This window comes from Leopardus geoffroyi, chromosome X, assembly GCF_018350155.1.
Source record: "Leopardus geoffroyi isolate Oge1 chromosome X, O.geoffroyi_Oge1_pat1.0, whole genome shotgun sequence".
NCBI classification, from domain to species: domain Eukaryota; kingdom Metazoa; phylum Chordata; class Mammalia; order Carnivora; family Felidae; genus Leopardus; species Leopardus geoffroyi.
Window position 1 is genome coordinate 1,812,524 of NC_059343.1, and position 12,614 is coordinate 1,825,137.

General features: G+C 58.4%; 1 protein-coding gene across 2 annotated transcripts in view; it reads right to left on the minus strand.

The window, feature by feature from the left end:
- Window positions 1-12,614, minus strand: part of MXRA5 (matrix remodeling associated 5) — a 34,040-nt gene that overhangs the window by 4,613 nt on the left and 16,813 nt on the right. For both annotated transcript variants that reach the window (XM_045472886.1, XM_045472885.1), the window contains one exon: window positions 1,900-2,800. In XM_045472886.1, coding sequence (XP_045328842.1) covers window positions 1,900-2,800 — 901 coding nt within the window. The remainder of the gene's footprint in view (window positions 1-1,899; window positions 2,801-12,614) is intronic.

Sequence of the window (12,614 nt, forward strand, 5' to 3'; positions counted from 1 at the left end):
GTCTGCATGCATTCCTGCCTGAGCTGCTGGGCTGTGGATGCTGAGGATGCGCCGTGAGCCAGGGTTTCTACACCAGGGCACCACTGATGTTTCCTTGATTTCATTTTGGCAACCATTGTCTCTTTGCTCTGTATCTTGAGATGCTTCCTGAAGAGACATTGGCTCTTCAGGATGTAGCCCACGGTTTCTCAGACTCAGCACGGCTGACATCTGGGAGGGGTGGCTTTCTGGGGTGGGGTGTCCTAAGCACTGTAGGGTGTTGAGCTGTGTCCCTGGTCTCCACCCACCCGATGCCACTAGCAGCCTCCCCTCTAGTGTGACAACCAAATATGTCCCCAGGCATTTATGGGTGTTCCCTGGGGGAATAATCTGTCTAGCTGAAAACCACAACAGATAGCTCGTGGATGGATGGATGGATGGATAGATAGATAGATACATAGGTACATAGATGATAGACAGATAGATAGATATAGATGATAGATAGATAAATAGATACATACATACATACATACATAGCTGATGGATAGATAGATAGCTGATGGATAGATGGATGGATAGATGGATAGATAGACCAATAACAGATATATAGATAGATAGGTAAGTGGACAGATGGATGGATGGATAGACAGATACATAGATATAGATGATAGATAGATGCATATATAAGTGATGGATAGATAGATAGCTGACAGATGGATGAATGGATGGATCAAAGATAGATAGATAGACAGATATGATAGATATAGATGACAGATAGATATGTACATACATGCTTACATAGCTGATGGATAGACAGATAGCTGATGGATGGATGGATAGATATATAGATGATAGATAGTTGATGAATAGATAGATAGCTGATAGATGGACAGATGGATGGATAGATACAGATGATAGATATAGATGATAGATACATACATGCATACATACCTAATCGATAGATAGCTGATGGATGGATGGATACACCGATGATAGATAGATCGATAAACAGATGATGGATAGATAGGTGATGGATGGATGGATGGATGGATGGATACATCATTGATAGATGATAGATAGATAGATAGATAGATAGATAGACGGACACATAGATGATAGAAGAATGGTCTTTCATGCTAGGTTAGTGTCTCAGCCTGGGCACTACTGAGACCCGTGGCTGGATGACTGCCTGGAATGGGGTGTCCTGGGCAGTGTAGGGTGATTACCAGTGGCATCGTCACTTCCTGATTCCTGTCAATCAAAAAGTCTGTCAATATGGCCAAAAGTTCCCTGGGGCCAAAGCCGCCTACAGGGGAGAACCAGTGGTCTAGGTACATCTGGGAACTTAAGGCACTGGATGAGAGTGTGACTCTCTTTGCAGCCAAAAGAAATGTTTGGAATACTCCAACATGGTGCCCTATTCATGTCTTTAACTTCTTCTGTGTTCACGGCCTTTCTCTTCTGCTAAGGCCACTTTCTCGTAAGACCTGAAGCTTCTTGTGTGTGTTGGGTCAAAATCGTACAACCTAGGGGACTACAGGCAATATTATCCCTGTAAATGCAGTCCATATATAATCATTAAAACAGAAGTTATTGGTTCATTTTTTTTTTTTTTCCCCTAGGGAGGGGGGAACAGGAAAGGAGAAGGAGAAAGGCAGATGTTTCTTCCACATCCCACTTTCCAAAGACAAAAACTCACTGTGCAAAGAAAGAAATGCCCGCTCCCTGCGCGGAGCACACGCAGGGAGCCGGGTGCGAGCATCTTTGTCCCGACACGGAGTCACTTCCCTCCCCATCTGACCCCAAGGAGAGGGCTCCTGCGATGGCTGCAGGGCGGATGCAGGAGGGGACCCCAGCGCCCAGAGGGGAGGCAGGCCCCGGAGCGCAGCGGAGCGAGCTCAGGCAGGAGCGAGCACGTACCTGAACAGCGAGTCCATCATGCGCTTGGACGGCAGGCGCCAGAGGATGCGAGGCCAGGGATCCCCGGACGCGCTGCAGTCCAGGCGGAGGGTCGCACCGTAGCGCACGTCGGTGCTCTGCGGCGAAGTCCCGGTGATGCGCGCGTTGGCCGCCGCGCGCTGCACCGTCAGCTGCACGACCCTGCGCGCAGAGCCCACCACGTTGGCGGCCACGCACTCGTAGCGGCCGCTGTCCTTGGGCGCCAGGTTGCGGATGTAGAGGGTGCCGTTGGGGAAGACGAACAGGTTCCCGTTGATGAACTGCGACGGCCGGATCTGGGTCCCGTCCCACAGCACCCAGCGCACGCTGGGCAGGGGCGCGGCCTTGGCCGTGCAGTGGATGTGGATGCTGAGCCCCGGGGGCAGCGAGATGTTCTCCAGCTTCTCCTGGTGGATGACGGGTGGCAGGGCCGCCACGTGCAGCCGGATGGCCAGGCTGTCCGCGCCCGCCGCGTTGCTGGCCACGCACTTGTAGACGCCTCTGTCCGAGAAAGAGGCCTCTTTGATGGACAGGGTCCTGTTTTCGTGCAGCGTGACTCTGCCCTCCACTGGGGACACGGTCTGCCACACCCTCCTGTCCGGGAAAATCCAGGAGATTTGGGGCGCCGGGGTTCCCTTGGCCAGACACTCCATGGCAATGGTGTCTCCCAGGTACACGGTGACGTCCTGGTAGTGGGAGGCTAGGATTTGGGGCTGCTGCACGGTGACAGACAGCAGGACCCCCATCCTGTCCGCCCCGTGTAGGTTCTTGGCCGTGCACATGTACTGGCCACGGTCCTGCACTTGTACTTTCCGGATGACAAAGGTGCCGTTCTGCAAGACCTCGAAACGCTGGAACCTGGTGTTGGGGGTCATCAGGGCACCTGGGAGTCAAAACAGGTACAATCAGGTTCCGGGCAAACACACCCTCTCCGCACAAGCCAGGGAGGACGATTCCTCCTTAAGGAGCTGAATCAATCCTTCTCTTTGTGTCCGGAACCTCAGACGCGAAGACCAGCCCCCAGCTCCACCACGCAGACGACAGAACATTCAGGGTCACCATTTCTGGCTCGTACGCCGACCCCAGAGTCGAGGGATATGCCACCTTCCGGCGAAGAGCAGCCAGCATGGGTTTGGAGGGCTTTCTGGAAGCTTCCATGAGACCCATCCCCCCCACACCCCACCCCTGGCACCGGGGGATTCCCTTGTCACTTCTGCTACTAGAGACACAGGTGCGGAGGCTGACCCCCCCCCCCCCCCACCGCCTGCGTGTGGCCAGGCTCCCGAGTCCAACGTGAGCGACATTGAGCTGGTCCCTCTGTGCCGTGTCTGACGGACTTGGCTGCTAACTCCTGCTTCCACACGGAGTCGAGAGCCCTCCCCGCACTGCAGTCTGGGGGCGTGCTTGTCTCTGTCCTCACCCTCTCCTCCCCATGGTTTTTTAAAATATTTTTTAATGTTGATTTATTTTTTGAGAGAGAGAGAGAGAGAGAGAGAGAGAGAGAGAATGAGCGGGGGAGGGGCAGAGAGAGAGGGAGGCACAGAATCCGAAGCAGGGTCCAGACTCCGAGGTGTCAGCACAGAGCCCGACGCGGGGCTCGAACCCACGAACCGTGAGCTCATGAGCTGCGCTGAAATCAGGAGTCGGACAGACGCTTAACTGCCCGAACTACCTACCCAGGTGCCCCAACCAAATGGTAAAATCTCTACGAGGAAGTTTGTAAACTTTAAATTTTTCTTTCTTTCTTTCTTTTTCTTTCTTTCTTTTCTTTTCTTTCTTTCTTTTCTTTTCTTTCTTTCTTTCTTTCTTTCTTTCTTTCTTTCTTCTTTCTTTCTCTTTCTTTTCCTTCCTTCCTTCCTCTTTCTCTTTCTTTTTTTCCTTCCTTCCTTCCTTCCTTCCTTCCTTCCTTCCTCTCTTTCTTTCTTTCTTCTCTTTTTTTAACATTTATTTATTTTTGACACAGAGTGACAGAGCACAAGCAGGGGAGGGGCAGAGAGAGGGAGACACAGAACGTGAAGCAGGCTCCGGGCTCTGAGCTGTCACCACCCTCAGGATGTGTTAGCAACTAGGCTTTTCTGATGCTTTCACATCTGGGTTTTGCTGACCCTGGAGGGACCCCAGGCCCCTCCCAAAACTAGCCGGTCCCAGAGTTAGCAAGCAATTCACCTTTTAAATGCAAACTAATAGGGGCGCCTGGGTGACTGAGTCCCTCAAATGACGGAATGTTGATTTCAGCTCAGGTCACGACCTCAGGGTTCATCAGTTTGAGCCCAGCCTCAGGCTCTGTGCCTGGAGCCCGCTTCGGATTCTGTGTCTCCCTCTCTCTCTGCCCCTCCCCTGCTCACACACTCTCATGTGCTCTCTCTCTCTCTCTCTCTGCCTGTCTGAAAAATAAAATAAATATTTTAAAAAAAGAAGTATGCATTACAAGTAGATCACCACTCTCAAAAATAAATAAATAAACAGCAAATAAATAAATGCAGGGATGCCTGGGTGGCTCAGTCAGTTAAACGTCCGACTTTGGCTCAGGTCATGATCTCACGGTTCATGGGTTCGAGCCCCGCGTCTGACTCTGTGCTGACAGCTCAGAGCCTGGAGCCTGCTTCGGATTCTGTGTCTCCCTCTCTCTCTCTGCCCCTCCCTCGCTTGCTTTCTCCCTCTCTCTCTCTCTCTGTCTCAAAAATAAATAAATATTAAAAAATTACAAATAAATAAAAATAAACCACCCAATCCAGAGCCCATACCCCGACCCCCTTGTGTATGGGGCTCTCCCGTTCCCAGGCCACCGCTCACCTGCTGGAAACTTCCCAGGGTGGGCGGGACCACACATTCGGGAAGCCCCTAGACCCCAGAGCCCAATGGTGAGATTCAAGCCAGCCAGCCCTAAGCCTCCTTGCACAAACTACAGTAAAGGCTCCCGTCCACGTGTCCCTGGCCCCTTCTGCCTGCTGACGGACCCTGGCCCCTCCCTGCGTGGTCCCCTCTTATTGCAAAACACACTGTCTTCAACGGCCGTCCTTCCCTGAGGTCGTGGCCTCACGGTTTCTGAAGAATACCAAATCCCATGTATACAAAACGAAAAGTCCTGGCGAGCCCTGAGTTCTGGCATTCTCCTCGTCTCCCACACAGCTGGGCTCCCGGATCCCGCCTGCACCCACGGCTCCCTGTGCGCATGGATGTCTAGTGAGGGGGGCCCGGTCCGGGGGGTGATCTGCTATCACGTGAGGCACAGAGATTCTACGGGTCAACACAAATACGTTTTGCCGGGAGAGAAACACAGGCACGATGCTTTCGGGATGAAAAGCCCTCTACTCCGAGCAACATCCCTCCTTAGATCATTATGCAAACATATGACATCAACGTTGAGCGGATCAAAGAGGTCCTTAATTCCCCTGTGCGCAGAGCCTCTGCTGAACTTCAGAAGGGTTCCAAAACGCTGGTGAGATAAACCTAAGCGAGGAATGAATAGCTCCCTCCAGTGCCATTGCCATCAGCATAAATCATTCTTGTATCATGAAAATGGAGAGAGGAAGAGAAACACCCCTCTGATCAGCATCCAGGCCTGAAGGACACAGCCGCGTTGAGAGAGAAAGACGGGGAAGGGGAAGCGATGGGCCGTTCGTGGTGTCTCGTCAGATGTTCCTTTCCTCCGTCACCTGGAAGCTGTTCTGCCGTCCAGATCAAGTGGACGCTCATCCTTGCAAAGCCGAGAGCTCTTTGGGCATCCCAGCATTCCCAGTGTGCACCCTTGTGGTGGGCTGAATTGTGTCCCCTCCCCAACTTGTACCTTGAAGAAGCATCCCTAGGATCTCAGGACAGGACTGTCTGGCGATGGGGTCTTTCAAGAGATAATTATAGCAACATGAGGTCGATGGGGTGCATTGCGTTCGGGGAGGGCGTGTGTTCAAACAAGGAAAGGGGATGATGAGGACACAGGCACACACAGAGGGATGACCATGTGAGGACACAGAGAGAAGACAGGGTCTACAAGCCAAGCAGACAGGACAGAGGAGGAACCAGCCTCAGCCCCGCCTGGATCTCAGACCCCCAGCCTCAGCTCTGCTTGGATCTCAGACTCCCAGCCTCTACCCGGCCTGGATCTCAGACCCCCAGCCTCGCCCCTGCCTGGATCTCAGACCCCCAGCCTCGCCCCTGCCTGGATATCAGACCCCCAGCCTTGGCCATGCCTGGATGTCACACTCCCACCCTCAGCTCTGCTTGGATCTCAGACTCGCAGCCTCAGCCCAACCTGGATCTCAGAGCCCCAGCCTCAGCCCTGCCTGGACCTCTGAGTCCCAGCCTCAGCCCTGCCCGGAACTCAGCCTCCCAGCCTTGGCCCTGCCTGGATCTCAGGCAAACAGCCCCCAGCCCTGCCTGGACCTCAGACTCCCAACCTCAGCCCTGCCTGGACCACAGAGCTCCAGCCTCAGCCCTGCCTGGATCTCAGACTCCCAGCCACAGCCCTGTGTGGACCTCAGACCCCCAGCCGCAGCCCTGCCTGGATCTCAGAGTCCCAGCCTCTACCCGGCCTGGAACTCAGCCTGCCAGCCTCGGCCATGCCTGGATGTCAGACTCCCAGCCTCAGCCCTGTATGGACCTCAGACCCCCAGCTTTAGCACTGCCTGGATCTCAGACCGCCAGCCTCAGCCCTGCCTGGATCTCAGACTCCTAGCCTTCCGCCCTGACTAGAACTCAGACCACCAGCCTCAGCCCCGCCTGGATCTCAGACCCCCAGCCTGAGCCCTGCCTGGATGCCAGCCCCCCAGCCTCAGCCCCTCTTGGATCTCAGACCCCCAGCCTCAGCTGTGCTTGGATCTCAGACTCCCAACCTCGGCCCTGCCTGGATCTCAGAGCCCCAGCCTCAGCCCTGCCTGGATGTCAGCCTCCTCGACTCCACCCTGCCTGGATCTCAGACTCTTGGCCACAGTCCAGCCTGGATCTCAGACTCCCAGCCTCAGCCCTGCCTGGATCTCAGAGCCCTAGCCTCAGCCCTGCCTGGACTTCAGCCTCCCAACCTCAGCCCTGTGTGGACCTCAGACCCCCAGCCTCAGCCCAACCTGGATCTCAGAGCCCCAGCCTCAGCCCTGCCTGGACCTCTGAGTCCCAGCTGCAGCCCTGCCCGGAACTCAGCCTCCCAGCCTTGGCCCTGCCTGGATCTCAGGCAACCAGCCTCTGGTCCTGCCTGGATCTCAGAGTCCCAGGTTCAGCCCTGCCTGGATCTCAGACTCCCAGCCTCAGCCCTGCCTGGATCTCAGACCCCCAGCCTCAGCCCTGCCTGGACCTCAGACTCCCAGCCTCCACCCTGCTTGGATCTTAGACTCTCAGCCTCCACCCTGCCTGGATCTCAGACCCCAAGCCTCAGCCCTGCCTGGACCTCAGACCCCCCAGCCTCAGCCCTGCCTGGACCTCAGACTCCCAGCCTCTGCCCTGCCTGGATCTTAGACTCTCAGCCCTGTGTGATTCTCTGACTCCCAGCCTCAGCCCCCCCATGGACCTCAGCCTCCAAGCCTCGGCCCTGCCTGGATCTCACACCCCCAGCCTCAGCCCCGCATGGACCTCAGACTCCTAAACTCAAGTCCTGCCTGGATCTCAGATGCCCAGCCTCAGCCCTGTCTGAACCTCAGACCCCCAGTCTCAGCCCTGCCTGGACTTCAGAACTCCAGCCTCAGCCCTGCCTGGAATTCAGCTTCCCAGCCTCAGCCCTGTGTGGACCTCAGACCCCCAGCCACAGCCCTGTGTGGACCTCAAACCCCCAGCCTCAGCCCTGCCTGGACCTCAGACTCCCAACCTCGGCCATGCCGGGACCACAGAGTCCCATTCTCGGCCCTCCTGGATCTCAGACTCCCGGCCTCAGCCCTGCCTGGATCTCAGACCCTTAGCCTCAGCCCTGCCTGGATCTCAGACTCCCAACCTCGGCCCTGCCTGGATCTCAGAGCCCCAGCCTCAGCCCTGCCTGGATGTCAGCCTCCTCGACTCCACCCTGCCTGGATCTCAGACTCTTGGCCACAGTCCAGCCTGGATCTCAGACTCCCAGCCTCAGCCCTGCCTGGATCTCAGAGCCCCAGCCTCAGCCCTGCCTGGACTTCAGCCTCCCAACCTCAGCCCTGTGTGGACCTCAGATCCCCAGCCTCAGCCCAACCTGGATCTCAGAGCCCCAGCCTCAGCCCTGCCTGGACCTCTGAGTCCCAGCTGCAGCCCTGCCCGGAACTCAGCCTCCCAGCCTTGGCCCTGCCTGGATCTCAGGCAACCAGCCTCTGGTCCTGCCTGGATCTCAGAGTCCCAGGTTCAGCCCTGCCTGGATCTCAGACTCCCAGCCTCAGCCCTGCCTGGATCTCAGACCCCCAGCCTCAGCCCTGCCTGGACCTCAGACTCCCAGCCTCCACCCTGCTTGGATCTTAGACTCTCAGCCTCCACCCTGCCTGGATCTCAGACCCCAAGCCTCAGCCCTGCCTGGACCTCAGACCCCCCAGCCTCAGCCCTGCCTGGACCTCAGACTCCCAGCCTCTGCCCTGCCTGGATCTTAGACTCTCAGCCCTGTGTGATTCTCTGACTCCCAGCCTCAGCCCCCCCATGGACCTCAGCCTCCAAGCCTCGGCCCTGCCTGGATCTCACACCCCCAGCCTCAGCCCCGCATGGACCTCAGACTCCTAAACTCAAGTCCTGCCTGGATCTCAGATGCCCAGCCTCAGCCCTGTCTGAACCTCAGACCCCCAGTCTCAGCCCTGCCTGGACTTCAGAACTCCAGCCTCAGCCCTGCCTGGAATTCAGCTTCCCAGCCTCAGCCCTGTGTGGACCTCAGACCCCCAGCCACAGCCCTGTGTGGACCTCAAACCCCCAGCCTCAGCCCTGCCTGGACCTCAGACTCCCAACCTCGGCCATGCCGGGACCACAGAGTCCCATTCTCGGCCCTCCTGGATCTCAGACTCCCGGCCTCAGCCCTGCCTGGATCTCAGACCCTTAGCCTCAGCCCTGCCTGGATCTCAGACTCCCAACCTCGGCCCTGCCTGGACCTCAGACTCCCATCCTCGGACTTGCCTCGACTTCAGACCTCCAGCCTCAGCCCTGCCTGGAATTCAGCCTCCCAGCCTCAGCCCTGTGTGGACCTCAGACCCCCAGCCGCAGACCTGCCTGGATCTCAGACCCCAAGCCTCAGCCCTGCCTGGAACTCAGAGTCTCAGCCTCAGCCTTGCCTGGAATTCAGCCTCCCAGCCTCGGCCCTGCCTGGATCTCAGGCAACCAGCCTCTGGTCCTGCCTGGATCTCAAAGTCCCAGGTTCAGCCCTGCCTGGACCTCAGACCCCCAGCCTCAGCCCTGCCTGGACCTCAGACTCCCAGCCTCCACCCTGCCTGGATCTCAGACTCTCAGCCTCCGCCCTGCCTGGATCTCAGACCCCCAGCCTCAGCCCTGCCTGGACCTTAGAACCCCAGCCTCAGCCCTGCCTGGACCTCAGCCTCCAAGCCTCTGCCCTGCCTGGATCTTAGACTCTCAGCCTCAGCCCTGCATGGATCTCAGACTCCCAGCTTCAACCCACGTGGACCTCAGCCTCCAAGCCTCGGTCCTGCCTGGATCTCACACCCCCAGCCTCAGCCCTGCATGGACCTCAGACCCCCAGCCTCAGCCCTGCCTGGATCTCAGACCCCCAGCCTCAGTCCTGTCTGAACCTCAGACCCTTAGCCTCAGCCCTGCCTGAATTTCAGACCCCTAGCCTCAGCCCTGCCTGGATCTCAGACTCACAGCCTCAGCCCTGCCTGGAACTCAGACCCCCAGCCTCAGCCCTGTCTGAACCTCAGACCCCCAGCCTCAGCCCTGCCTGGATATCACACCCCCAGCCTCAGCCCTGCCTGGATCTCAGACCCCTAGCCTCAGCCCTGCCTGGATCTCGGACTCCTAGCCTCAGCCTTGCCTGGACCTCAGACGCCCAGCTTCAGCCCTGCCTGGACCTCAGACTCCCATCCCCAGCCCTGACTGGACCTCAGACGCCCAGCCTCGGCCCTGCCTGGCCACAGAGCGCCAGCCTAGGCCCTGCCTGGATCTCAGACCCCCATCCTCAGCCCTGCCTGGACCTCAGACCCCCAGCCTCAGCCCTGCCTGGATCTCAGACTACCAGCCTCCACCCTGCCTGGATCTTTGACTCTCAGCCTCAGCCCCGCGTGGATCTCGGACTACCAGCCTCAGCCCCACATGGACCTCAGACCCCCAGCCTCAGGCCTGCCTGGATCTCAGACTCCCAGCCTCAGCCCCACGTGGACCTCAGCCTCCAAGCCTCGGTCCTGCCTGGATCTCACACCCCCAGTCTCAGCCCCGCATATACCTCAGACCCCCAGCCTCAGCCCTGCCTGGATCTCAGACCCCCAGCCTCAGTCCTGTCTGAACCTCAGACCCTCAGCCTCAGCCCTGCCTGAATTTCAGACCCCTAGCCTCAGCCCTGCCTGGATCTCAGACTCACAGCCTCAGCCCTGCCTGGATCTCAGACCCCCAGCCTCAGCCCTGTCTGAACCTCAGACCCCCAGCCTCAGCCCTGCCTGGATATCACACCCCCAGCCTCAGCCCTGCCTGGATCTCAGACCCCTAGCCTCAGCCCTGCCTGGATCTCGGACTCCTAGCCTCAGCCCTGCCTGGACCTCAGACGCCCAGCTTCAGCATTGCCTGGACCTCAGACTCCCATCCCCAGCCCTGACTGGACCTCAGACGCCCAGCCTCGGCCCTGCCTGGCCACAGAGCGCCAGCCTAGGCCCTGCCTGGATCTCAGACCCCCATGCTCAGCCCTGCCTGGACCTCAGACCCCCAGCCTCAGCCCTGCCTGGATCTCAGACTACCAGCCTCCACCCTGCCTGGATCTTTGACTCTCAGCCTCAGCCCCGCGTGGATCTCGGACTCCCAGCCTCAGCCCCACATGGACCTCAGACTCCCAGCCTCAGCCCTGCCTGGATCTCAGACCCTCAGCCTCAGCACTGCTTGGATCTCAGACTCCCAGCCTCAGCCCTGCCTGGATCTCAGACCCCCAGCCTCAGTCCTGCCTGGACCTCAGACCCCCAGCCTCAGCCCTGCCTGGACCTCAGACTCCCAGCCTCCACCCTGCCTGGATCTCAGACTCTCAGCCTCCGCCCTGCCTGGATCTCAGACCCCCAGCCTCAGCCCTGCCTGGACCTTAGAACCCCAGCCTCAGCCCTGCCTGGATCTCAGACTCGCAGCCTCAGCCCTGCCTGGACCACAGACTCCCATATTCGGCCCTGCCTGGACCACAGAGTCCCAGCCTCCACCCTGCCTGGATCTTAGACTCTCAGCCTCGGCCCTGCCTGGATCTCACACCCCCAGCCTCAGCCCTGCCTGGACCTCAGACCCCCAGCCTCAGCCCTGCCTGGACCTCAGACCCCCAGCCTCGGCCCTGCCTGGATTGCACACTCCTGGCCTCGGCCCTGCCTGGATCTCAGAACCCCAGCGTCGGCCCTTCCTGGACCTCAGCCTCCAAGCCTCGGCCATGCCTGGATCTCAGACCCCCAGCCTCCAGCCCTGCCTGGACCTCAGACTCCCAACCTCAGCCCTGCCTGGACCACAGAGCTCCAGCCTCGGCCCTGCCTGGATCTCAGACTCCCAGCCTCAGCCCTGCCTGGACTTCAGACTCCCATATTCGGCCCTGCCTGGACCACAGAGTCCCAGCCTCCACCCTGCCTGGATCTTAAACTCTCAGCCTCCACCCTGCCTGGATCTCAGACCCCCAGCCTCAGCCCTGCCTGGACCTCAGACCCCCCAGCCCCAGCCCTGCCTGGATCTCAGACTACCAGCCTCAGCCCCACATTGACCTCAGCCTCCAAGCCTTGGTCCTGCCTGGATCTCACACCCCAAGCCTCAGCCCCGCATGGACCTCAGACCCCCAGCCTCAGCCCTGCCTGGATCTCAGACCCCCAGCCTCAGTCCTGTCTGAACCTCAGACCCCCAGCCTCATCCCTGCTTGGATCTCAGACCCCCAGCCTCAGTCCTGTCTGAACCTCAGACCCTCAGCCTCAACCCTGCCTGAATTTCAGACCCCTAGCCTCAGCCCTGCCTGGATCTCAGACTCACAGCCTCAGCCCTGCCTGGACCTCAGACACCCAGCCTCAGCATTGCCTGGACCTCAGATCCCCAGCTTCAGCCTTGCCTGGATTCAAAACTCCCAGGCTCATCCCTGCCTGGATCTCAGAGCCCATGCCTCATCCCTGCCTGGATCTCAGACTCTCAGCCTCAGCCCTGCCTGGATCTCAGACTCTCAGCCTTCCGGACGTGGAGAGAATAAATGCCTGTGTCTAAGGCACCCTGCATGTGGTCCGCTGTTAATGGCAACCGAAGCAAATGAATAGAACCCAATGTGTAGGTACCAGTCAAAGGAATGCCTCATGCACCCCAGACAGGCTATGCTTACACCTGCTGGCCAATGGAAGGGCAGGGGAGTCTGCTCACTCCTGTCCTCACCCTCACGGCACCCCACAAGTGGTGGAGGACTTGTGTGCTGAGTCTCTCAGGGAAACGGCAAGTGGCTCCTTTCTGAAATGTCCCTGAGCCTCAGTCATTCCGTATCCAAAGAACCTACTACATGTTTCCATGGCCCCACTAAAATCTCACATACGTTAGAGCCCGAGTAGGGGTTCTGGTTCCTTACTTCCGTTCTCTCTAAAGGAGCACCCTTGTATCTAGGTTCTCAGAGGTCCCCTCCTGTCCCAACC